We start from the raw sequence: 25795 nt of genomic DNA on the forward strand, positions 1-25795 counted from the left end.
CAGGGTGTGGCCCTTACCCTTATCAGCCCTCCTGCAGGACCCGCCTTCGGTGTTAGTCCACACTCTGCTCTGGGCCCAGTACTCAGGACTCCCGTCTCCCCAGCCTGAGCAAGTCGCTCCCCAACAGGCCTGCCTTCTGTGCCAGGCCAGGGGCTGAGCACACACGGAAAGCTTTGGTCCATTCCAGCCGTAGGGTATTCTTGAAGAAGATCCCACCAGCCTCAGCCCTGGGCTGCTCCCTGGAAACAGGTTTACCAGCAGGCTCTGGACAGCCCTGGAAGGTACTTTGCTTCTCTGAACCTCAGTCGCCTCCTCTGTGAAACGCGGGGATAAGAGCCCCTACCAGGCAGTGTTGCCAGGAAGGTTGAGTGAGTGGGCGATGCTTAGTTGCCCCCCCCACCCTACCCCCACCTCTATACATTCCTGATGTAAGAGTGAAGTCCCCGGGCTAGGGGTCAGAGGAGGAGGAAGTTTTGCTGGCAAACTCAGTGAGGCAGGCCTTGAACAATGAATAACCACAAAACAAATAGCTGCTGGCACTGACCTAGAACATGCAAACCCTGTGCTTCCATTGCCAAAGGGGTTTGAATCCTTCCAACATCCCCTTGAGTTACCTATTCTTATTACTCCCATTGCAGGATGAGTAAAAGGGCTCAGACAGGTACATGGCTCGCACAAGGCCCCTCGAGCAGTAAGGGGTGGAAGTGGGGTTCGCACTTGAGCGTGAGAAGCTTCACTGGCCATGGCTTTTTAAGAGCAGGATTGTAACAGGGCAGACCAGGGATACCGAGGCCCTGGCTGGAGGCACTGCTCAGGCAAAGGTTGGGAAGTGGGGGTGGGCCAGGGAACTGGAGTGCTAGTGTCTGGAGCAAGGGGCATCTGAAGGAAAGAGTAGGAAGGGAGGAAGCTCCCATGAGAGGCTCCTGGCCCCCCTGGATCGATAAGAGCCTGGAATGCCAGAGGCATCCGGATGGGGGCCACCCTAGAATTCTGGACTGCTGTGTTTTGCTCTGATAGGCTGTGAGTTCAGAGACAGGCCGCTCTACCTTTCTGATGAGCCTCGATTTACTGATCTGTACCCGGTGAGAGTCCTTGGGCCTCCCTGACTGGCTGTCAGGGTAGGTAGGCCAGGGAGAAACCTGAAACCCAACTGGGGAGGCGGGGGGGCTTGGGCGGGGTTGGATAGTGGGCGGACTCAAGACCTAACCAATGGATAGTGGGCGGACTCAAGACCTAACCAATCAGGAATGACGTGTGGGGGGAAGCCTTCTTTGGCCAGAGGTTCTCTGGCTGGCTACTCCTGGTGGCCTTGTACGAGTAAACAGGGCAGCTCAGTTGGTTAGAACCGCATCCCCATGCGCCAAGGCTGAGGGTTCGGGTTTCCCCATCAGGGGACATACAAGACTCAACCAATGAATGCATAAGTAAGTAAAACAACAAACCGATGTCTCCCTCAAATCAATAAATAAATTTTAAAAGAAAGAAGAAAACAGCCCAGCTTCTCCCTCTGCACTCTCCCAACCTTAGTGCCCTCTGGGCTTGAATCTGCTGGAGGCTGAACACAAGTACTTGTTCCTTTTGACAGATGGGGGAATTGACATCTGGAGAGGAGCTAGTCCTGCTGGGATGGGTGTGGGTTGAGGAGCAAGGGGCAGATCTGCTTGTCCCCTCTCAACGGAGGCCACTGGGGCTAGGGCAGAAAGGAAGGGCTGCCCAAGGCTGCATGCATCATCCGCTGACGACCCCACACACTCTCTGAGGTTGGGGCTGTGAATATAGCTGTTTGATAGATGAGTGGGTGCCCTTAACCCCCAAGATCTTACTCATTAATTAATGAACTCATTCGGCCACCCCCTGCACCATCTCCAGGGCTCTGAAAGCACAGCAGAAAATGTGAGTGAGGACCTGTGAGAACTCTGCCTGGAGGGGAGGTGACATACAGGGGAAGTTCCTGGTACAGGCAGACCTGGAGGATGAGCGGGTGTGAGCAGGTGCAGAAGGGTAGGATGTTGCAGACAGTTTATGCAAAACCTGGAAAGGTTGCAGAGGAGTTTGGGGACCTGCAAGGAATGTTGCTTTATTCCAAGGCCACAGGAACCTAAAGCAGGCTCTAGGAGGGGTGTGATGGGGTTCCTGCTGGGTGGTCCCAGCATGGGAGCCAGCTTCAGAGGAGAGCCAGGGTATGGGGAGGCGCCTGCTGAAGAAGCAGAGTAGAAGAGAGCGTGGACCAGAGAGGGAGGCAGGGTTCTGCCACCAGCTGGCCCTGTGACCTCAGACATTCTTCTGCCCTTCCTGGGCTTCAGAAAATGATATCTGCAAAACAGATACAGCCCTGACACTTGAAGTCATGGCTAGGGAGGAGAGCTGGCACGGGTAAGGAGGGTGCAGCCTTTGACCAGCTGGACCTATGGGAGGGCACCAAGCCATAGCGCTTTCTGTGATTTGCAGGTGTGAGACCACATCCCTTCCCCCTGGACCACCTGCAGGACGCTGGTCCGTGCCCCTCAGAAGACACTGGAGAGAGATGAGTAGCAACAAAGTAAGTCCTCCTTCATTTCTTGTCCCCATTTCAGCCTCACTGGGATGGGCTCCTACTGGCCTGTCTCAGACCCAAGTCACCGCAAGTCTCCTTTGCCAAGAAGCGGCTTGTGCTTGGAAGGCCCTGGTTTGAGCCCTGCTGTGCCACTGATCTGTGTGCTTTGGGCAGGCTCCTGGCTCTCTGGGCCAGGTCCAGGAAGATGGCCTAAAGTGCTCTTCAGGGGTTGGGAGTGGAGAGGTAGAGGTGAGTGCGAGTCTGGAGGAGGGCAGTGGTCAAAAGATGACAGAAGATTGTAAACATCATTCTGATTGTATCAGGATTTCCCATCCATCCTTTTATGCTTTCCTGAGCACCTACTATATGCCTGGTTCTGCACACCCCCTTTCCAGAATCCACTACAATGCAGCTTTGGCAGAGCCTGAGGGCTGGGGGCAGGGTAGTGTTGGTATGTCAGTCTGGGTCCAATTGACAGAGAGAAATCACAGTGATTTGAACAGAGAATGTTTAATGTAAAGAGTTATTGACTATAATCGTGCATTGAAGTAACAAGGAATTCTAAGGAATACAGGAAGAACAGGTGTGAGGAGCAGCCATCTGCCCCAGAGCTGAGACTCAGGCCTTTCTGGGGAGGGCACAGCTGTGGTCCATTGGATGGCAGAGGGCTCAGTGTGGTGCTGTGCTGGTGAAAATGGTCATAAATGCACTTTCTAGGCCATAGGGAAGGCTCTTCATAGGAGGTAACTCAGGAGGCACCCAGCCTCCATGCAGAGCTGCTCCTGGGAGAGAAGCTGCTGTTCTCTGGACGTTGCGGGTGGTTGAATGTACTGGGTGAGACCAACTCTGGAGAAGTTGTGCTCACAGCTCCTGAGGGCAGAAGCTGGAGGGAGCTGCTGAGTGTAGCTGACTACTGGCCCTGGGCACTGGACGAGCATGTGCTGAGGAAACCCTGTGCACTGTGGGAACAAAGGCCCCCAAACCACGTGCAAAGCCCACCAGCACCGGGAGCAAGCGCCTTTCCTTCTGCAGTGTCTCTCCAGCTCCTACTGACAAAGCGCAAGATGCAGTTAGCTGGCAAGGAAACACAAGTAAAGGGCCTAGATCCATTTTCACAGAGCTGGCAGAAAGGGTGAACTTGGAGCTCAGAAACAATAGACGGGTGACCAGCACAGTGGGCCCAGCACAAGGAGTTAGGACTCCCAGGTTTCGGCTAGCCTCGCAGGCCCTGGGCAGGTACATCCCAGTGGGCAACTGGGATATCACTTCCCTTCCTGTCAGCCACAGGCTGTAGCCCAGACTAGTCCCGCAGCCCAGTTCCTGAAGAGACCCACCCCTCCAGGTCTGAGTGAATGATGAACAATTATGGAGAGTTGCTCTTCGGGGAAGACCTGGACCCTCCTATTTGACCACCCCGTTTGTCTCCAAGCATCCTTCCAGCTGCAGCTAGAGGGATCCTGTTGGCATCCACATACATCCAATCCAGCAGACCCTCCTGAGAACCTTCCGTGCTCCAGGCCACACCCTGAGAGCTGGGAAATGGTGGGGAGCGAGGCCAACCCAGTCCTAGCCTCAGAACTGGTGGTGGTGTGATCCGTGCTCAGGGGGCTGGAGGGGGCCTTCCTGGAGGAAGTGGTGTCTGAACTGGTTTGGAGAGGCGCAGGAGTCCGCCGGATGTGGTAGGTGGTGATGAGGCAGAGTGCTGAGTCTGCGTGGCCCTGGGCCCTCATCTGCCCCTCCCTCTCCAGGAGCAGCGGTCAGCAGTGTTCGTGGTCCTCTTCGCACTCATCACCATCCTCATCCTCTACAGCTCCAACAGTGCCAACGAGGTCTTCCATTACAGCTCCCTGCGGGGCCGCAGTCGCCGGCCCATCGACCTCAAGAAGTGGAGCATCACTGAGGGTTATGTTCCCATTCTCGGCAACAAGGTAGGGCGGCCACTTTGGGGAACTTCCTGGAGCTGCCTGGTGGCTGATCCTCCTCTAAAGGAAAGGGTGGACCCCAGGAGTCAGGCCCCTTTTTGCTATGTGGCTTTGAACAGTGTTCTGCCCCTCTCTGGGCCTTAGTTCTTTCCAAGGTCGCACCCTTAGCACTAAAATCTCACTATTTCAGTCCGAATCCCTTTGGAAAGGTGTCTCTGGTGTTCACTCATCTGTCTCTGCTGGGGAGTCCACACAGGGTTTGGGACAACACAAAAACAGCCCCTGCTCCTGTCACTTTTAACCCCCTATTTATCACTTGGCATTATTTTATCTTTTACTTGTTCACTGTCTGTCTCCCCGACCATGAGTTCTTGAAGGCAGGAGTGGGGTCTCTTTTGCTGGTTGCTCTGTCCTGAGTACTTGACCGTTAGCCAGCTTGCTATAAATAATTGTTGAATGCTGAATGAATGGGTTTCAGTTTCTCCGTCTTTAAAATGGGCATAATTATTTTGGCCTCCTGGAGGCCTGAACATATAGAGCATGGGGCCTGGCACAGAGTGGTTGTGACAGTGTTGACTTTCTTTGCCCCCCCACCAGACGCTGCCCTCACGGTGCCACCAGTGTGTGGTTGTCACCAGCTCCAGCCACCTGCTGGGCACCAAGCTGGGTCCTGAGATTGAACGGGCTGAGTGCACAATCCGCATGAATGATGCACCCACCACGGGCTACTCAGCAGATGTGGGCAACAAGACCACCTTCCGCGTGGTGGCCCATTCCAGTGTATTCCGTGTGCTGCGGAGGCCCCAGGAGTTCGTCAATCGGACCCCCGAAACTGTGTTCATCTTCTGGGGCCCCCCGAAAAAGATGCAGAAGCCCCAGGGCAGCCTTGTGCGAGTCATCCAGAGGGCAGGCCTGGTGTTCCCTAACATGGAGGCCTATGCTGTCTCTCCTGGCCGCATGAGCCAATTTGATGACCTCTTCCAGGGTGAGACAGGCAAGGACAGGTACCAGCCTCCCTCCGGCCCCCTCTGCTCTTCTTTAGCATGCTCCATATAGAGGGCCTGTTGCTCCCAGCATGCTGTGCTCTGAGGGTGTGGTCACTTCTTGTCAAGCTCTGGTCAGGTTTCCTGGGGGAGTCCTCTTCATGTCCCGCTTTTAGCACCAGTCATTTCCAACATGCTCTGCGTGGCTTCATCTTCCCTGGAGGGCTTCCTCCCAGCATACATTGCTCTGAGGGGAGGAGGGCCCTCAGAACAGAGGGCTCTGTTCTAAGGTTGCCCAGTCATTTCTGCCGTCTTTCCAGGAGAGCTCCCTGTAGGGTGCCTCCTGGAAAGTGTTGACTATTCCTGGCACTTTTGGCTTTAAACACACCATTGCTCCCAGTATACTCTATTCTAAGTACACGTCACTTCCAGCCCTGCTCTAGAGAAGCTAGGCCAGTGCCGTCCAACAGACATACAATGCAGACCACAAACATAATTACAATTTTTATAGTGGCCACATTAAAAAAGTAAAAAGAAAAAGATGAAGTTGTTTTTAATATATTTTATTTAACTCAGTATGTCCAACATATAGATTGATCCTGTACATAATTTTGTTTGGTTTATACCTAAATATTTAGTTTCGGAATGATTTTAAATGGTTAAACTTTTTTTTTTTGGTTCTCAATTATTCATTGCTAGTATTTAGAAATATGATTTTGTGTGGTGACCTTATATCCTGTAATCTTGCTAAACTTGCTTATTGGTTCTAGGAGATTTTATAGATTCTTTGGGATTTTCTATGCAGATGGTCATGTAAGCACATGCAAATAAGAACAGTTTTATTTCTTCCTTTCTAATCTGTATGCCTCATTATTTTTTTCTTGCCATTGGCTAGGAACTTTCAGTACAACGTTGGGTTGTATTGGAAGTGGCAAGAGTAGACATCCTTGTCTTGGTCCCAGTCTCAGGAAAAGCACTCAGTCTTTCATCACTGTATATGAGGTTAGCAGTAGGTTTTTGCAACTGCCCTGTATCAGGTTGAGAAAGTTTCCTTTGCTTAGAGTTTTATCAGTACTGTACTGAATTTTATCAAATATATTTCTGCATCAATTAATATCATGATTTTTAAAAAACAATTAATATGGTGGATTATATTGATTTTTTAAAAAGATTTTATTTATTGATTTTACAGAGAGAGAGAAGAGTGGGGAACAAGAAGTAGTTGCTTCATTCTAGCTGTTCATTGGTTGCTTGTCATATGTGCTTTGCCCAGGCAAGCCCAGGGTTTTGAACCAGTGACCTCAGCCTTCCAGGTCAGCACTCTATCCACTGTGCCACCACAGGTCAGGCAATCAAAAAAAGCCCTGGCCGACTGGCTGAGTGGTAGAGCGTCGACCTGGCGTGCAGGAGTCCTGGGTTCGATTCCCAGCCAGGGCACACAGGAGACGCGCCCATCTGCTTCTCCACTCCTCCTCTCCTTCTTCTCTGTCTCTCTCTTCCCCTCCTGCAGCCAAGGCTCCACTGGAGCAAAGTTTGACCGGGTGCTGAGGATGGCTCTGTGGCCTCTGCCTCAGGCGCTAGAATGGCTCTGATTGCAGCAGAGTGACTCCCCAAGATGAGCAGAGCATCACCCCCTGGTGGGCATGCCGGGTGGATCCCGGTCGGGCGCATGCGGGAGTCTGTCTGACTGCCTCCCTGTTTCCAGCTTCGGAAAAATTAAAACACACACACACACACACACACACACATATATATATATAGATAGATAGATTTTTAAGTGTTGAGTTAGCCTGGCATTTCTGGAATAAATTCCAGTTGGTTGTGGTGTATTATTATTTTTATATATTGCTGGATATAATTTGCTAATACTTTATTGGGATTTTTGTATCTGTGTTCATGAAAGATATTGGTCTATAGTTTACTTTGTACTGTCTGCCTGGTTTGGTACCAGGGTAATACTGGCCATAGAAAATGAATTCGGAATTGTTTCCTCCTCTGTTTTCTAGAAGAGATTGTATAGAATTGGTGTTATTTCTTCTTTAAATGTTTGATAGGGCCTTGGCCAGTTGGCTCAATGGTAGAGTGTCAGCCCAGCGTGTGGATGTCCTGGGTTTGATTCCCAGTCAGGGCACATAGGAGAAGCGACCATCTGCTTCTCCACCCCTCCCCCTTCTCTCTCTTTCTCTCTCTCTTCTTCTCCCACAGCCATGGCTCTATTGGTTTGAGTGCATCTGCTCCAGGCCTTGAGGGTGCATTGGCCCCCCTCAGGTGCTAAAAATAGCTCAGTTGCAAGCATGGCCCCAGATGGGCAGAGCATTGGCCCCAGATAGGGGTTGTTGGGTGGATCCCAGTTAGGGCTCATGCGGGAATCTCTCTCTCTATCTCCCCTCCTCTCAATTGGAAAAAGAAGAAGAAAAAATATTTGAAGAATTTGCCAGTAAAACTATCTGGGCTTGGAGAGTTCTTTTTTGAGAAGATTTTAAACTATGAATTCAACTTTTTTGATAGTTACAGGATATTCAGATTATCTATTTCATCTTGGGTGAGTTTTGGTAGTTTGTGGTTTTCAAGAAATTGGCCCATTTTATCTACCTTCTCATATATAGTTTGTAGTTTTGTGTGGTTTTCTTTTCTTTTTTTTTTACAGAGACAGAGAGAGGGACAGATAGGGTCAGACAGGAAAGGAGAGAGATGAGACACTTCAATTCTTCATTGCAGCACCTTAGTTGTTCATTGATTGCTTTTCTCATATGTGCCTTAAACGGGGGTGAGGGGACTACAGCAGAGCGAGTGACTCCTTGCTCAAGCCAGCGACCTTGGGTTCAAGCTGGTGAGCCCGCGCTCAAGCCAGCAACCTCGAGGTTCTGAACCTGGGTCCTCTGTGTCCCATTCTGACACTCTACCACTGCGCCACCGCTTGGTCAGGCCGTGCGGTTTTCTTATTTAAATGTTTACAAGGTCTATGATGATATCCTCTCTTTTATTCTTTTTTTTTTTTTTTTTTTTTTTTTTTTTTTTTTTTTCATTTTTCTGAAGCTGGAAACAGGGAGAGACAGTCAGACAGACTCCCGCATGCGCCCGACCGGGATCCACCCGGCACGCCCACCAGGGGCGACACTCTGCCCACCAGGGGGCGATGCTCTGCCCATCCTGGGCGTCGCCATGCCGCGACCAGAGCCACTCTAGCGACTGGGGCAGAGGCCACAGAGCCATCCCCAGCGCCCGGGCCATCTTTGCTCCAATGGAGCCTCGGCTGCGGGAGGGGAGGAGAGAGACAGAGAGGAAAGCGCGGCGGAGGGGTGGAGAAGCAAATGGGCGCTCCCCCCCCCCCCCGTGTGCCCTGGCCGGAATCGAACCCGGGTCCTCCGCACGCCAGGCCGACGCTCTACCGCTGAGCCAACCGGCCAGGGCCTCTTTTATTCTTGATGTTGGTAGTTTGTGTCTTTTCTTTCTTCTTTTTTGTCAGTCTTGTGAGATTTTTTTTCTATTATTTATTTATTTATTTATTTTTATTTATTGATTTTTAGAGAGGGGGGGAGAGAAAGAGAGAGAGAGAGAGAAAGGGGAGGAGCAGGAAGCATCAACTCCCATATGTGCCTTGACCAGGCAAGCCCAAGATTTCGAACCAGCAACCTTAGTGTTCCAGGTCGACGCTTTATCCCACTGCGCCACCACAGGTCAGGCTTGTGAGATTTTTTTAAAAAACTTTTCAGGCTCTGGCCGGTTGGCTCAGTGGTAGAGCGTTGGCCTGGCGTGCAGGAGTCCTGGGTTCAATTCCTGGCCAGGGCACACAGGAGAGGCGCCCATTTGCTTCTCCACCCCTCCCCCTCTCCTTCCTCTCTGTCTCTCTCTTCCCCTCCTGCAGCGAGGCTCCATTGGAGCAAAGATGGCCCTGGCGCTGGGGATGGCTCTGTGGCCTCTGCCTCAGGCGCTAGAATGGCTCTGGACACAACAGAGCGACGCCCCAGAGGGGCAGAGCATCGCCCCCTGGTGGGCATGCCAGGTGGATCCTGGTGGGGCGCATGCGGGAGTCTGTCTGACTGCCTCCCCGTTTCTAGCTTTGGAAAAATGGAAAAAAAAAAAAAAAAAAAGCTTTTCAAAGAACTACCTTTAAGCAAATATAACCAAAATATTTTCAGTTGAACATATAATCAATATAAAAAATTACCAGTGATGTACTTTGCATTCTTCTTTTCACACGCTCTAAGAAATGCAGTGTGTATTCTACACTGATAGCACATCTCAGCCATGTGCCAAGTGCTCACATGTGGCCACTACAGTGGACAGCACAGCTCTAGGTTCTTGGCTACCTCTTCCATGCCTTGCTCTGAACTTGTCACTCCCAGCATGACTGTCTCTGATTAGTCTCCCTGTAGGAGTTTGCTCCTAGCATGGGCACAGCAGCTCTTAGCATGCTCTGTGGTCACAGTCACTCCCTGCCTGCCCAAATGTGACCAGTCTCCTCAGGAGTTCATTCCCAGCATGCCCTGTTCTTATTCTTTTCCTCAAAGGAACTCCCTCCACACCCCTCACTCTGCTCAGATAAGTCCTCTGCCAGCAAACCTGTGCTCCCCCAATGGGCTGAATGGGGTTGTTTGAAGTGGAGAGAGGGCCCAGTGAGTGGGGGGGGGAGTTCTGTAAAACTGGGGGCTGATTGTTCCTCCCTTCCCGCATGCCCCCTCATCATGCACCCTCTCTACCCCCCAGGGAAAAGTCCCATTCGTGGTTGAGCACAGGCTGGTTCACCATGGGGATTGCAGTGGAGTTGTGTGACCACGTGCACGTCTATGGCATGGTCCCCCCCGACTACTGCAGGTGAGCCCTCCAGGACAATGCCCAGGCCTTGGCCGTGGAATGGAGCGGGGGTCGGCGGGGGGCTAGGAACCTTGACTGCATGGCCCCTAAGGGTCTCTATCTGATGGTAGTCAGATTGCTCTGCAGAGGTCTCAGCTCCTTGGGGCTGCCTCAGGGGGCCTCCACCCCGAGCTCAGCCGGAGTCCAGAGTTTGTGGATCAATAATAACTATTATTATTATTACTATATGAAGAGCCCAAGAGGTGACAGCTGTTCTTTACAGAGTGCTGACCATGTTCCAAGCATTACTATATTTATTATCTCATTCGCTCCTCATAGTGATCCCAACAGCTAGATATGTTATTTCCCCCCTTTTGTAGATGAGAATAATTGAGGAAGTTGTTTTGTGGGTGGCCTAAGGTCTCATAAACAGTCAGAGGTGGGGGCCAGGCTCCAGAGCCCACAGTCCTGACCTCTACCCTACTCTGCCACCCTCCTAGGGACAGGAAAAGGTCCACTGCATTAAAAAAAAAAGTTTGGTGGTCACAAACCTAGTCCACCTACACCTTTTTTACAGAGGGGGAAACAGGCCCAGGGAGGGGCAGAGATTTCCTGCACTGAGGTCCTACAGCAGGTCAGGAGCCCACCCACGCTCACAGCCCCCTTCTGCTCTGCCCTAGCCAGCGGTCCCGCCTGCAGCGCATGCCCTACCACTACTATGAGCCCAAGGGGCCCGACGAGTGTGTCACCTACGTCCAGAATGAGCACAGCCGCAAGGGCAACCATCACCGCTTCATCACCGAGAAGAGAGTCTTCTCATCCTGGGCCCAGCTGTACGGAATCACCTTCTCTCATCCCTCCTGGACCTAGACTGCCCTGCCTGTGGGGCCCTCACAAGGGACACAGGAGAGGTTGCTCTGGCCCAGCCACTAGACCAAAGGCCGTCTCCTGGCCAATCAAGGCTGGCTGGAGTGTCTTCTGGCCAATCAGGGCCTGAGGAGGGTGTATCCTCCAGCCAGTCAGGGCCTGGGAGTATCTCTTGGCCAATCAGGGATTTGGGCTTCTATGTGGTTAATCAGGGGTGTCAGAGGATTCCTTGTCCAATCAGGGTCTGAGCATAGTCAATCAGGGTATTTCTGAGTAATGTGAGGCCAAGGACTTGTCCTTTCCCATGTGGCCTTGCTTCAGAGCCCCAGGATGGTCCCCAAATCATTTCCTACTGGCTGGGACAATGGGGTCCTGCTCCAGGAATCTAGGAAGTTTGTGTTGCCCCCCTCACTTCCCAGAGCCAGAGAGATTGCAGAGAGGTAGGAGGTGTCTAGAGGCCAGGCTGGGGCATTTTGGGGGTTGGGGGTCCCAAAGGTGGGGGGTCGGCATCTGGGTCTTGGCTCTGACTTGAGTGGCTTTGGACAAATCCCTTGTCCCCCTCTCTGGCACCCTTGTGCCCATGTCAGGTTCAGGTTCTAACGTGGAGTCTTTGACCCCCTCCGGCCGCCCCCACTGACTGCCTCGGGTCTGTCCTCCATAATACTGAACCCCTCCAACCAATACCCCTTGCTGGCAGTCTCAGCTCCCTAGGGGTCTGGGGTTCCCTTCCCCACCTCCTCCTGGAGATGAAGGTATTTTGCGCAGACACCCCCAGGTTTGAGGGCTCTGATAAGAATGGCCCAGCTGCCGTTCTTATCAGTCAGGCCCTCTTTTCTGCCACCTAGCAGTGAGGCTTTCTACCTGTTGGAGGAGGCTTTGGGGCTGAGAAAGGGGAGACCCCAGCCAAACTGAGGTTTCAAGCAACCCCTTGGTCTGCAGCTGCTGGAGTCATCGAGGGTCTCCCTCCAGCTGGGCCTGGGAAAGCTCCAGGCGGCCGGGAGCTGTATTGCCTGGGTTCTGTCCTTCCTTTCTCTGTATCAGGCACTTTACTGCTGGGCCTCAGTGGGGTGGGTTTGTCCCCTGTTATTCTGCAGCCTGGAAGGGAAGACTAGAGGGCTTCCTGGAGGAGGCTGTGGAATGGGAAGGGCCATTTAGCAGAGGAGGAGGAGGCCAGCAGCAAGCCATTGCACATTGGGGTGGGGGGTAGGGGCTGGCGACTCCCCCAGACTTGGTTTTGTAATGATTTGTACAGGAATAAATGCACCTAAGCTCCAACTCCATCTCCTCTGTCTCCCGATCGAGCCGGACTCTCTGACTCAGGGCTTTGGGTCCCCTCAGGGCAGCACCCCTACCTTCCAGGTTGGGAGCTCACACGTGAGCAGGATGGCCAGCTTTTTCAGCTGGCCTGTGAATCATGCAATTTGCAGCTTGGGTGGGGAGCTGGCAGCCTTTAGGGTTAGGGAGGTGTGGGGGTTCTCAAGCCGAGCCCGTCTGGCTTTTCCAGTTCTGCCTCCACCTACTTCGGTGACCTTGGACAAGTCACTCTCCCTCCCAGAATCCTAGTACGAGGACCACACACTGCTCTTAAGGAGCTCAAGTTTTAGGGGGGGATAGGGCCCCATAACCAAGTTCTGTCCCAATCAAGCCACCATGGGAAGGAAGATGATAATACAGACCTTAGGAGAGGAGCTTTTGAGTGGGTGACATTCTTTTGAGGCCTAGAAAATAGAGAAGAGTCCTGCAGAGACTGGGCCGAGAGCTTCCAGCAGGGAGAGAAGAGGGTTGTGCCGGAGAGAATGACATCCCTGTCCTAGAAAGCAGCTCGGGTGGTGATGGGGACAGGAGAGAAGATGCCAGGACTGGATTCAGGGGGGAAGGGCAGGCGGAGGGGTCAAACTTTGGCTAGGGTCTGGGTATACTGAGGCCAGGGAGCCGAAATTTCCTACTGGCTGCAACCCTGGCAGGGGTGTGGTGAGCAGCAGTTTGAGTGAAAGGCCCTGTTTACAACTCCGGGTTGGCAGCAGGAAGGGGGTCTGTGACTCGGGGAGATTACAACCTGTTTAGGCAGATAAGATGCCCTTGGGAGCTGAGACCTAACAAAGGGTGACTGTGTGAGACAAGGGCGGGCAGCTTGCTGGGGACCTGGAAAGCGCTCTCCCTGGGCACAGGGCCAGCTGGGATGGGGGGCCGCGGAGCCGGAGCCGGGAGGAGAGAAGGGCATACCGCATTTGTCTCTCAGTTCACGGTATGTGTTCTGGTAAGTGGACGCGCATGTGCCCTGCAATTGAGGAGGATGGGAATGTCAGGTGGGAAGAATGGCCGAACAGTAGCCCTTCAGTGGGACACACACCCTCCTGGTAGGCAGGGAGGCAGGAGTAGTGGGGGATGAGGCCACTTGGGGCCAGAGGATGAAAGGCCATCAATGCCAGCTCAAGGTGGGCAAGACTGCATCCCTTTTGCTCGAAGAGATCACCCTGGCTTGGATAACAGCGGGACAGGCACAGGCAGGGTGCTGGTGCGTCACTTGGCCCACCAGGTACAGTAATGGTGGTGGTGGTGGTGAGTGTGTTGGAGGAACAGGAACTCCTTGCAAAGTTGTTACATGTGGAGCCTAAGGTCCCACATGGGGCTGGGGATGTGGAATATGGCACATTCTAGCCCCATGCAAAGGCTTCTGGGAATCTGCCCGCCCACTGGTGAGCATGGAGAGAGACCCAGGAGTGTGGCAGGAGAAGGTGGATTGCTGGGGGCAGAACCAGGAAACGGTTGCTTCAGCATCAGCAGGTGGGACTTTGGTAGAGGATGCTGAGGGCAGGGGGCCTGGGGCCTCATTCTCCACCCCACACACTTTCAGCCCCATAGACGGGCCCCTGGAGACCACTATACTCATTGCCAAAGCTATCTCCCTGAAGCTACCTCACCACGGTCCTTCTCTGCTCTGAAACTTTACCTGCTGCCCACTGTGGCTAAGACCAAACCCAACTCCTTATTTAGGGCTCAGGGCCCTCCATTCCTGTGAGCCCCCGACACCTCCTTGGGGTGGGGACATCTCCCACCAGCTGCAAACCCAGCATGTGCTTCTCGGAGTGGCTGGTCCAGCTGTTTCCTGTGGGCGCTCAGCAGTCCAGCCAGCCCCACCTGGGCCAGCCCCTCACTTGAGGTTCAAGTATGCGGTGAACCTCAGAGCAAGGCTGTCCCAGATTCATTTCCTGAGGCTCATTTTCAAGCCTAGGAATTCTTTTTTTTTTTTTTTAATTTTACTGATTTTAGAGAGAGGAGAAAGAGAAAGGAAGTAGGGGAGGAGCGGGAAGCATCGCTCATAGTAGTTGCTTTTCATATGTGCCTTGACCAGGTGAGCTCAAGGTTTCGAACCGGTGACCTCAGCATTCCAGGTTAATGCTTTATCCACTGTGCCACCACAGGTCAGGCAAGGAATTCTTCCTTTAACCAGAATAGTTTTTAAATGTTTTTAAATATTGGTTTCATCTTGCCTGACCAGGCAGTGGCGTAGTGGATAGAGCATCAGACTGGGACGCAGAGGACCCAGGTTCAAAACCCCAAGATCACTGAATTGAGTGCAGGGTCACTGGTTTGAGCCCAAGGTCGCTGGTTTGAGCAAAGGATCATTCGCTCGACTTTAGCCCCCCTCCTCCCCCGCCAGTCAAGGGACATATGAGAAACCTAAGGTGGTGCAACAAAGAATTGATGCTTCTCATCTCTCTCCCTTCCTGACTGTCCCTGTCTGTCCCTCTCTCTGTCTCTCTCTCTCTCTCTGTCTCTCTCTCTCTCTCTGTCTCTGTTACACACACACACACACACACACACACACACACACAAATTGGTTTCATTTAATATAGTTATGCTTTTAGTTAATTTTTATGTTATAACTTAAACTGTACAAATGATGTAAGAGAAAGTGAGGCCATTGCCCAGTCCTACTCCCTGTTAGCGGCCGCCCTAGGCTATAAACTTCCAGGTGTTTGTTTCCTCCTTGCAGTTTTTTCCTTTCTCTTTCCATCCCTCCCTCCCTTCTTTTCTTCTTTCTGTTCTTCCTTTCCTCATGCCTTCCTCCCTTTTCCTCTTTCTCTCCTTTTTTTCTTGCCTTAGGTTATAGCTGAAAAAAACAAATCCTGAAACTTTAATATTCCATGATTGGTGGGAAATCCATAGCTCATATGCAAATGAAATAATTAGAACAGGTACTTAAAATAGGTGTTTTTCCCCATTTTAAAATTTATTGTGGTAAAAAACAACAACATAAGATTTACCAGCTAACCATTTTTTTAAATTAAAAAAAATTTTTTTTTAATTTTTTTACAGGGACAGAGAGTGAGTCAGAGAGAGGGATAGATAGGGACAGACAGACAGGAACGGAGAGAGATGAGAAGCATCAATCATCAGTTTTGTTGCGACACCTTAGTTGTTCATTGATTGCTTTCTCATATGTGCTATGACCGACGGGCTTCAGCAGACTGAGTAACCCCTCACTCGAGCCAGTGACCTTGGGTCCATGCTAGTGAGCTTTTTTGCTCAAACCAGATGAGCCCACGCTCAAGCAGGCTATCCTGGGGTCTCAAACCTGGGTCCTTCCGCATCTCAGTCTGACGCTCTATCCACTGCGCCACCGCCTGGTCAGGCACCAGCTAACCATTTTTAAGTGTACCATTCAGTAGCATTAAGTACACGTACATTGTTATGAAACAACTACCCAGCTGGGGCATCCATGTCACTTTCTACCTGGGAGCCTCAGGCAGACTATTTCATAGGGTGTGAACCTCACTTTCCTCCAAGTTTGAGGATTCACAGACATGGCCTGAGTCCCATGTTCTTTCTGGCCAGCGTGTGCTTTCTGCCCACTGAGTACTCTATTATTATTATTTATTTATTTATTGACACAGAGAGAGAGAGAGAGAGAGAGAGTCAGAGAGAGAGACAGACAGGAAGAGAAAGAGATGAGGAGCATCAATTTTTTATTGCTGCTCCTTAGTTGTTCATCGATTGCATTTTCATGTGTGCCTTGATGGGGGGGGGCGCTACAGCAGACTGAGGGACCCTTTGCTCAAACCAGCGACCTTGGGCTCAAGCCAGAGACCTTGGGCTTCAAGCCAGCAACCTTTGGGCTCAAGTTAGCAACCATGGGGTCATGTCTATGATCCCACGCTCAAGCCGGCATCCTCAGGGTTTCAAACCTGGGTCCTCTGTGTCCCAGTTCAACGCTCTATCCACTGTGCCACCGACTGGTTAGGCTGAGTGCTCATTATTGAGCTGTTCTTTTTATCAGGATTATTGGTCCCCCATCTGGGTACAGCATTCGAATGTCCCACATCCTCGCTCTTGGCAGGGCTGATTTTTTAGTAACTTTTTACACACTCACCAGCTGGGAGAGGGTCTTGGGGGCGATCTTTGGAGTCCTGGGGCGTTTCAGTCCCAGGGAAGTTCTTAGAACCCCTCCCACAAAGAGAGGAGAAATTGCAGGTGAGTCTGGGCGGGATCTGAGGAGGGGGTGGGGGGACAGGTCTGACCAGCAAAGGCCCCAGACTCCATGCTTTAGACCGCTTCCTCCCGGGTCTGGCCTCTCCCTGTCACCAATTTGCTGTGGGATTTTGTGCAAAGAGCTTCTCTCTGGGCCTCAGTTTCCCCAGATGTCACATGGGAAGCCTGGTCCTGTTCCCTGGAATGTGAGAGCAGTGAAGGTAAGGAATTTGGGTGCTGGCACGGACACCAGGCTGTGCACAGGGAGGGGACTCCAGTCTTGCTCTGTTTTCCCATCAGGGCTCTGCTCTGGTCCAGCGCCCTCCCTTCCCGTCTGCTCTCTCTCCCTCCTCCCTCCCCGCTGCCATCACGGAGCTGGCTCCCGGCATGCCTCGCGCGCTGCTGACAGCCTTATAAATAGTCGCCTTTGAGGGCGGGTGGCTGGCGAGGACGGGCAGGGCACGCACTGGCCCCAGCGCCCACCCGCACCCCACCCGCAGGTCAGTGTGTGTCCCTGTGTCCATCTGTGCGCGTGGGGGGAAGTGCCTCTGTGGGGAGTGGGGAAGCCACACTCACCTGGGGGAGTGCGTGTTTGTGTGTGCCAGGGTATCCTTGGGGTTTGTATGGCTCTCTGTGTGTCCATGGTTATGATCTGTGTGTATTTGCCTGTCTGCACTCCCCAGGCTCTGCTCTGGGTATTTGCTGCAGCCTGTGCACCTTTGTGTGGGGGGGTGTTGCAGTCCCTCCCAGCCTCTTAGACAGTCACCCCTTTGTCCCAGTCAGTACTCCTGAGGCTCCAGGCTCCTGTCCTTGGCATGTCCCAGCTGGGGCCCTGGGAGGGGGCTGTGGCCTAACTCCCTGCCCTGGCAGACCTGGGCAGAGCAGCCTATGCAATTGGAGGAGCTATCCTGTTGCATCATTGTGGGTATGGGGGAGCAGGAGGGCCCCTAATGTTTGCCCACCCCTCTCAGCCTTCTGAAAGGGCAGGGGCCCTGGGGGAGCCCTGCAGGCAGCATGTGGGGCCTTTCCTGAGCACTGCTCAACTACCCACCCAGGACTCTTCGACAGCAGTGAGTCAGAGCCTGGGGGTACAGGCCCAGAGAGGGGACACCAACTTCCCAAGGTCACACAGCTGAGTGATGAAGTTAGGATTTGAACCTGAGTTGGTTGCCAACCACTGAAAAGGCTGTCTTTGGTCAGGAGTTGGGAGACGTGGGTCTTGCCCTGGTCTTGCCTTGTGATTGAGGTTAAGACTCTGTCTTTTTGGCTTCAGCTCCCCAGACCCCTCGGCAGACCATCCAGTTTTACTAGGAGTCACTGCCCCTGTCCAGGGGCCTTATAAGGCCTGGGCGTTGAGACCGTAACCTAACTCCACCCTGGACCCCTGACCTCTGTCTGTGAGGCCTCTTCACAACCCAGGTTATTTTGGACCAAGGAGGTGGCAGGTTCCAGCAGGAGAGTGGGGCTTAGGTTACTGGGAGGGGGTGGGGCAGGGTGGGGTAGAGGCCACTGCCCAGCAGTCACTGCAGGCTGTTCCTGGCCTGGGGACCCCTCACCCCACCCCCAGCTGCTGAAGTGTTGGCAGCTACTACCCTTCCTTAAGCATACTCAGCAGGAAAGAGGCTATAATTCACACCCAACAAACAGCTGCTTAAGAACCTACTGGGTGCTGGGCCCAGAGCAGCAGAAAATACTGTCCTAGGTTTGACCCCAGTCAGGCCATTGGAACAAGTCTCTCCAAGTCTCAGTTTCCTCCCGAGACGACCATGAGGATGGAGTGAGGCCCCTAGCCCTATGATCAGCCTGGGGCAGGCCCAGTCTGGTGGGGAACAGAGGCCTGCACCACAACAGAGAGGTCCAATACAGTGTGGCATGTGTGATGCCAGGGGAAGTTCAGAGGAGGCACCTGTCAATGTAGGAGTGGAAGGAAGAGTCCTGGCAGGCTTCCTGAAGGAGGTTGACACCTGAATTGAGTCCTAAACATTAACAACTTGGAGAAAGGCATCCAGGTAGTGGTTGCAACCTGAGCTGGGGCCTGGAGGTGGGACACAGTCATGGTGGGTGAGGGAACTCCTAGCAGTTTAAGTGGTGGCTGGCAAAGCTGCAGAGGGTGGTGGGGAGCCCAGTCTTCATCTTGGAAGCTGAGGGGGCCACACATGGAAGAGTTTTAAGCAGGAGAATGATGTGGTCTTACAGTTGTGGAAAAATCCTGCAGATGGCCTGGTGGGGTATGGAGGTGGAGAGACCCCTGCTTGGAACAGGGAAGTGGCCGTGAGGACAGACCAGAGAGAGGTTCAGGAGCAAGGCTGTTGGGATGTGCTTATGCCGGATGGGGGCGGGTGTGGGAGGACACAGAGCGGCGTTCAGAGTCTGCGGCACCTCTGGCCTGTCTGGGGCCATAGATTTATGGAGCTGGCTCGAGAGGCCTGGGCTGGCTAGGCAGGGATGGGGGGGTGGTCCTGGGAACCTGGGCCAATCGTGAGAGGGTGGAGTAGGGGTTTGAGGTGAGGGTCCCAGTCAAGAGACATGGTGGCCAAAGGCCAAGGGTCAAAGGTCAAGGCAAGAGTGGCTGCGATGGTTGTAGGTAGCCTTGGGGAGGGCTGGTGGGTGAAGGCCGAAGGTGTATAGACAGCAATTCTGAAGAGACTGATGGGAAGTGGAGATTGAAGGAGGTCCCTGGGGGGCTATGGAAGTGGAGTGGGGTCCCAGGAGGGGTTCGGGTTGATTTACATGCTGGGGGGAAGGGTGGGCAATGGAGCAAGGTCCTTCAGGTGGGGGGTTAGGGACCACATGGGGGGGGGGAGTTGGGCCTGAAGCAGGGAGCCTGGGGACACCCTCATTTGAAAACTGCAGGGCTAGGTCCACACAAACGGCTCTCAGATTCCTCCCTTCAGACTTCTGTGTCCCTTCAAGCACCCTCTTCCAGCCTCACCTGAGATAGGGCACAGGCAGCTCCTGTCCTCCCCCCACCCCTGCCGCATTCCTCCCTGCCCCGGGGAGTGTAGTCAAGGTGTTGGCAGACACAGGGCCACGCCTGTTTTCTGGGACTTGAAGGAGAGAAGCTCCACAGTTGCTGGTGTCCTTGTTCATGCCCTCAGTGGCAGGAGGGGACTGCTGCCTCCCTGACAGGTGAGGTGGCCGAAGCACACAGAAGGAAGATGACTTCCCCAAGGTCTCACAGACTCCTGGGCCTTCCCCGCCCCCAGCAGCCCCCTCAGGTCCGTGGGAGGGTGGGCAAGTCAGGGCCAGGCACACCCTGGCAGCCTGGCGAGGGTAGGGAGATCTCTCTCACCCACCCCCTGTGCCTTGTCTTGCAGAGTGCTGACTCCACTCCCCAGACCTCGGCACGATGGAAGGTACGGAGGCTCCTCTCTCCTGCTCACGGCCTGGGCCTCAGTCTTCCCACCTGTTCAGGGGGTGTGCTTTTGGGAGACACTCTGGGAGGGGTTGGAGGAGGCTCCAGGGCTGCCAGACAGGACTTGCTTGGGGGCTCCCAGCATTCTCCCCCGGCCTCTTATGGGATGTGCCAGCTTCAAGATTAATTTCAAAAGTGCAGAGTCCTCCTTGAGGCTCCCTGAGGGCCCCACAGCTCACCTATATGCTGGGATTTTTTAGAGCCAAATCCCTGTCTCTCTCTCCGGAGAGGGTGCGCACTGGTTAGGGAGGCCTGACCAATGGAGAGGCCCTGAGTGTGCAAATGCCTCTCTTGGTGACACAGTCTCCCCATTGTCCAGTGGGGGCAGCTCCTGAGGATGCCTTGGGTCCTCCAGGCTTCTATGGACCTGACCTGGAGGGAGACATGGGCAGAGTCCAGCTGGCCTGTCTCCTGGCAGTGTCACCCGCCCCATCCCTGGCATTGAGCCTTGTCCTGGGCAGTTCTTAAAGGAGCCCAGCGGGCCTGGCTTCTGCTGCTGCCTGAAACTGGCAGTCACCCTTCCACCCCTGGGGCTCTGAACATCAGCTGACACTGGGCTACAGCCCGCCCCACACCCAGGCAGGTGCCATCACTAGGCGAGCAGATGGCAAGAAGCCACAGGAGAAATGGTTCTTCCAACAGCTCCTCTAGGCGCTAGCCCCCTGGCCAATTGGGCCCCTAGGAGTTTCTGAGCTCACCTCCTCATCCGGACAGGGACAACCAACCAGAAAGGGGCGGGGACTTGACTCCTCAGGCCTCACAGCAAGGTTCTGCTTCCCCTGAGAAGAGGCCCTGGGTTCCAGTTTGGGTTCTGGCAGCCCTGGAGGAGGCCCCTGCCCCTCTAGGCCGCGGTTTCCCTCTGTTGGTGGAGCTGTGGTCTTGGGGAATTTTAAGGGTGAACGAGACAGAGGTTGGAATATAAATTAGCCTCTCTCTTTGCCCACCGTAGTCTTCTTCCCTAGCAACTGTCTCCAGGGCAACATTTGTTGTGGTTGCCAACTCTACACTGGTACTGCCCAGGGAAGGCAGAAAATGGGCAGGCCCAAGGCCGCGGAGGGGAAAGGGAGGGGACGCAGCAGAACGGGACCATGGGTGCCTACTGCTCATCAGGAAGCCCAGGCCCTGAGGAAGACTCTAGAGTGGGAAGAGGTGACCCGCTGCTGCTGTCCAGCCAACCGCAGGGATCGGGGTGACTCGAGTGTCTCGGACTGACCCTTATGGCCTGTGCCTGGGGCCTCCAGGCCTTTGCCTGTGCCGGTCCCTTTGCCTGGAACACCCTCCCTCCCCCTCACCTGTCCCAGTCTCTGAGCTTTCCTGTCACTACTCACTCTGTACTGTGACAGCAGAGGGAGTGTGTCTGACCCTCTGCATGGGGCCTAGCCCAGGCCTGGGACACCAGAGGTGCTTCTGGCTATTTGACAAGTGAGTGACTGAGCTCTGCTCCCTTTTTTCTCTCCCACAGAGAAGTTGAAGAAAACCAAGATCATCTTTGTGGTGGGTGAGTCCCAGGCAGGCGGGTGCGACACCAGCAGGGGGCGTCTTCGCCTGCACGGCTGGGAGCTGGGGCCTGGGGCTGCACCCCGGGCTCTGCCCGTCCTTCAGTGGGTGACCCGGGCAGACACCGTTCCTGCAGGGGACCTCGATTCTCAGGGCTTCTGAATGGGCGGGTGCTTGCAGGAGGGCCCGGCTCGGGGAAGGGCACCCAGTGTGAGAAGATTGTCCAGAAGTACGGCTACACCCACCTCTCCACCGGGGACCTCCTTCGGGCTGAGGTCAGCTCAGGCTCGGCCAGGGGCAAGATGCTGTCGGAAATCATGGAGAAGGGCCAGCTGGTGCCGCTGGTGAGTGGGCCCCAGCAGGGCGGGGGCGGGGGTGACGATGGTCCCGAGGGGCCCTCCCCACACACTGGCAAGGCTGTCCCTGACCTTGCCTGGCTCTGAACCCTTTTGTGGGTTCCTCTTGCCCGTGGCACAAAATTCCGTGCAGAAGCTCCTAAGCCTTTGGGACTCTGTCCTGCTGACCCCTCCCTCCGCCCACCACTCCAGCGCTCTGTGCCCTCCAACTCATCACACTCCTTCCTGCCCGGAATGCTTTTTCTTCCCTCAGTCTTTGGACTTACCTGATTTCTCAAATTTGGCCTGAGACCCCCTGACTTTATACTCCAGCAGCCCCCCTTCTTTTCCCATACAACCTGTGTCGTGCTTGGAAATGGATAAACCAACATCCTGCACGTTTCCCGAAGGCAGGAGAGGCCTGCTTTGTTCCTGGCTGTGTCGTCTGGGCCCCAGCAGGAGCCGGCAGTGGGGACGGGCTCGGTCCAGATTATTGAGCAAATAAATGGATGATTTGATCCATGAATCAAGTCTTCACGGTTCAGAGAAGGCCCAGAGCAGGAGGCTTGTTTGGGAAATCTGTGTTAGGGCAGAGGGCGTTTTAGCTGTGGGGCAGGGCATGCCAGGCCCTGTGGGAGGCATGCGGAAGAGGGGCTCATGGTGCCTCCTGCTTTCGCTGTGCCCTCAGGAGACAGTGTTGGACATGCTCCGAGATGCCATGATGGCCAAGATAGAGACTTCAAAAGGTTTCCTGATTGATGGCTACCCTCGGGAGGTGCAGCAGGGGGAGCAGTTTGAGCAGAAGGTAAGGCACAGCCTGGTGGATGGCCTTGGGGAGCTGTGACTGGGGCCAGCCAGGCAGAGGCTGCTGTGATGGGAGCTGTGACTGGGGCCAGCCAGGCAGAGGCTGCTGTGATGGACAGAGAAAGAGAGACACCGACTATCAGGGATGGGGGGGTGGGTGGGTAAGGAGGGAAGTCAGGGAAGACTTTCGGGAAGTCTTTCTAGAAGTCCAGAAGAGAAGTCTAGAAGAATGGGAAGCACCAGTCTGGGGGCTTCACAAGCCTGACCAGGCTCAGGTTCCAGATCAGCTGCTCAAGGCCTTGGACTGGCATTCTGTCTGTCTGAACCTCTGTGTTCCCATCTGTAGACTGGGGACAGACGGGGCACAGCTGCCTTGTGGGGCAGCATGGGAATCAGAGAGAATATACTCTTCAAAAGTGGGACTTGGCACCTGTAAACATGTGGTCAGAGGGGCTGGGAGTAGCATGGACAAGGCTGGAAGGGTCGGGCCCCTGTGGGGAAACAGACGCTACTGGACAGCAATGGAGCTGGTGTGGGGGAGGGGAGTCCAAGCCAGCTGGAAGCTTTGGAGGCTGTGGAACAAGTCCCGCCTCCTTCCAGGGCATGGGGAGTCTGGCTGGAGAGAGGGCTTTGAGGGTGCAGCCTCTGAGCTGCCCAGAATGGTGCCCACCAGGAAAACCTCCCACAAGCTGAGGGCATCTTGCCCAAACACACATGTACAGGCATGTACTTGCACACACAGGCACACAAGCACACAGACATGTGCACATAGGTACAGAGGCATGTGTGTGTGCGCACAAGGCCACAGGCAATGCGCCCATGCATACAGGCCTGTGTACATGTACACACATCTGCCATTGTGCACACATGCACCTCAGGCAGTGCGTGTACATGGAGTCAGCACACCTACACACAGGGATGCGCACACATGGCACACACATATACACGCATGCACTCAGACCTCTGGTATCACACACACTAGGGGGGAAACAGATGAAGCTGTAAGTGCCAAGGAGGGAGAGGTCAGTAAGGGTGCGTGAAGGGCTCATGGAGGGCTTCTTGGCAGAGGGACTCTTTCCAGGCCCTGCAGGGAGGACTGGGCATCCCAGTGGGTCTGGAGGGTTTGGTGGGCCTGGACCAGACCCTCATCCCCACTACCCATGTCTGGGAGACTGGGGCCATCTTCAGGCTTCCATAGCTTTGAACCTTGCCCAGAGGTAGGATACTGTATTTCTTGCCCTCCAGAAAGTGTCTTCCATTGATCTGGGCCTCAGTTTTCCTATCTGTGAAATGAGTGTTGGATGGGCTTCCTTCAGACTGGGAGGCCAGGGGCCTTGGTACCAGCGGTGTGATGTCACCTCTGACCCTCAGGGCCACATCTAGAAAATAAGATTAGTGAAAGTTCTCATCCCTCCTGGGGCTGTTGTGGGTGCTGGTGTGGGCGCCCAGCTGGGCATAGGGCCACACCAGGCTGTGGCCTTCAGGGCCTGGCACCTGGTCCTTTTGACTCCGGACACGAGGGGGCGCCAGGTCCTCACCAAAGGGAGATGGGGTCAGCCTTATTTCTTCTCACCCTTCCAAGTCTTCCTGGCGATAAAACACTCATTCCGATGACAGTGACATTGTTCAGACCCGCCCAGAGATCTCAGTTGCCCCTCACCACTTCACTTAGCCCTGGCTCTTTTGTCAAGTCCTTATCCAACCTTGCTGGTGTCAGCCAGATGCCCCCTGCCCTCAGGGGCTTGGGGCCAGGCTGGGGAGAGGGCCCCCTGAGAGGGGGGCTGAAGGCAGAAATAAAAGGGCCTGGAAGAGAATGTTGCAGGGGGAGGGTGGTGGGGGAGGGGGTGGCACCTGGGAAGACTGCTCTAGAGGAATGAGATTTTAGCCAGATCTGAAGGGATGCCCTTGTTATTGAGGGAAAGGGCTCCTGGGAAGTTCCTGGCATATGAGGATGTTGATGAGAGCCAGCCTAGGCCAGGGTCAGCGTGGCTGGAGCAAGGAGAGCAAAGGCAAAGCACGAGATGAGAAGGGTGGGGGGCCTTGAAGGTCAGGAAAGGAGGTTGGACTTTTTCCTAAGGGCACTGGGGAGCCACGGAAGAGGTTTGAGCCAGGGGAGTGGTGGGGCATATTGGTTTTAGGAAGATCTGTCAGTCTGCCTTGGGAAAGGGCTTGATGTTCCCAGTGGATCTCAAGTGGGGCCCCGGAAGTGGAAAGATGGGGAGGAGATGGCCCATGGGGGGGGCAGGAAAGGGGCCCCTGTGACTAGTGCCCTGCCCACAGATCGGACAGCCCACACTGCTGCTGTATGTGGACGCAGGCCCCGAGACCATGACCAAGCGGCTCCTGAAGCGTGGAGAGACCAGTGGCCGTGTGGACGACAATGAGGAGACCATCAAGAAGCGGCTGGATACCTACTACAAGGCCACAGAGCCCGTCATCACCTTCTATGAGAAACGCGGCATCGTACGCAAGGTGTGCCCCTGCAGCTCGAGGAAACCTGGGGTTTTTGCCAGGCTTGGCCTCAAATCGCTGTGACCTTGGGCTAGCCGTCCTCCCTGGGCCTTGCTTCCCCCGCTGGTTGGATGAGGGGCTGCTGTCCGCTGGGGCTGGGCTCTGGAGCCAGGCCTGGCTTCCGGGGGTGGGCCCTGCCTCCGTGCGGCCCGCCCAGCCCTCCTCAGCATCTCTGCGCTCACCAGCAGTCTCTCTGCAGGTCAATGCGGAAGGCTCTGTGGACGATGTCTTCTCCCAGGTCTGCACCCACCTGGACACCCTCAAGTAGCAACGCTGGAGCCCCTTCCCCAGCTCAGCCTGGCCCCACCCTGTCCTGACTCAGGAGTCCTGGCCCAGGCTCAGTGCCTCCACCCTGCCCGGCGGAGCACAGACAGAGGAAGCCACTTTATCCTGTTTTCATGGACAGCTGAGCACTAAAGGAATTTCCGAGGACATTCGGTTTTCCTCCTTTTTCTTTGCTTCCATCGGGGTTAGTTTATGTGGGGTGGCCACTCTGGCCTTGAGTCCCCGGCCCCTCACCCTCCGCATTCCTCCTTGGACCCCTCAGCCCACCTCAGCCAGCTGCTCCTCCTCCCCCCTCCCCCCCCCAGCTCTGGTGGAAAGCCCAGGGCCCTTCCTTACAGAAGGCATACCAGGCCTGGGGATCAGGGGTGCCTGAGGCA

The 25795-nt window shown here is 54.5% G+C and overlaps 2 protein-coding genes across 4 annotated transcripts; both read left to right on the forward strand.

Moving 5' to 3' along the window:
* Positions 1-2448: 2448 nt before the first annotated feature.
* Positions 2449-12374, forward strand: ST6GALNAC6 (ST6 N-acetylgalactosaminide alpha-2,6-sialyltransferase 6). 2 transcript variants are annotated; one of them, XM_066256113.1, is made up of 5 exons: positions 2449-2539; positions 4282-4461; positions 5053-5459; positions 10146-10253; positions 10917-12374. In XM_066256113.1, the coding sequence occupies exons 1-5, from the start codon at positions 2525-2527 to the stop codon at positions 11227-11229; spliced, it is 1023 nt and encodes a 340-aa protein (XP_066112210.1). In that variant the 5' UTR covers positions 2449-2524; the 3' UTR covers positions 11230-12374. The 2 variants fall into 2 exon arrangements, with proteins under 2 accessions (XP_066112210.1, XP_066112211.1); XM_066256114.1 differs by having other exon boundaries at positions 10913-11234.
* Positions 12375-16956: 4582 nt separating this feature from the next.
* Positions 16957-25565, forward strand: AK1 (adenylate kinase 1). 2 transcript variants are annotated; one of them, XM_066256116.1, is made up of 7 exons: positions 16957-17071; positions 19889-19927; positions 21449-21484; positions 21664-21827; positions 22507-22623; positions 24903-25094; positions 25333-25565. In XM_066256116.1, the coding sequence occupies exons 2-7, from the start codon at positions 19921-19923 to the stop codon at positions 25399-25401; spliced, it is 585 nt and encodes a 194-aa protein (XP_066112213.1). In that variant the 5' UTR covers positions 16957-17071; positions 19889-19920; the 3' UTR covers positions 25402-25565. The 2 variants fall into 2 exon arrangements, with proteins under 2 accessions (XP_066112213.1, XP_066112214.1); XM_066256117.1 differs by lacking the exon at positions 16957-17071 and adding an exon at positions 18560-18580.
* The last annotated feature ends 230 nt before the right edge of the window (positions 25566-25795 follow it).

The sequence above is a fragment of the Saccopteryx bilineata genome, chromosome 2, assembly GCF_036850765.1.
Source record: "Saccopteryx bilineata isolate mSacBil1 chromosome 2, mSacBil1_pri_phased_curated, whole genome shotgun sequence".
NCBI classification, from domain to species: Eukaryota; Metazoa; Chordata; class Mammalia; order Chiroptera; family Emballonuridae; genus Saccopteryx; species Saccopteryx bilineata.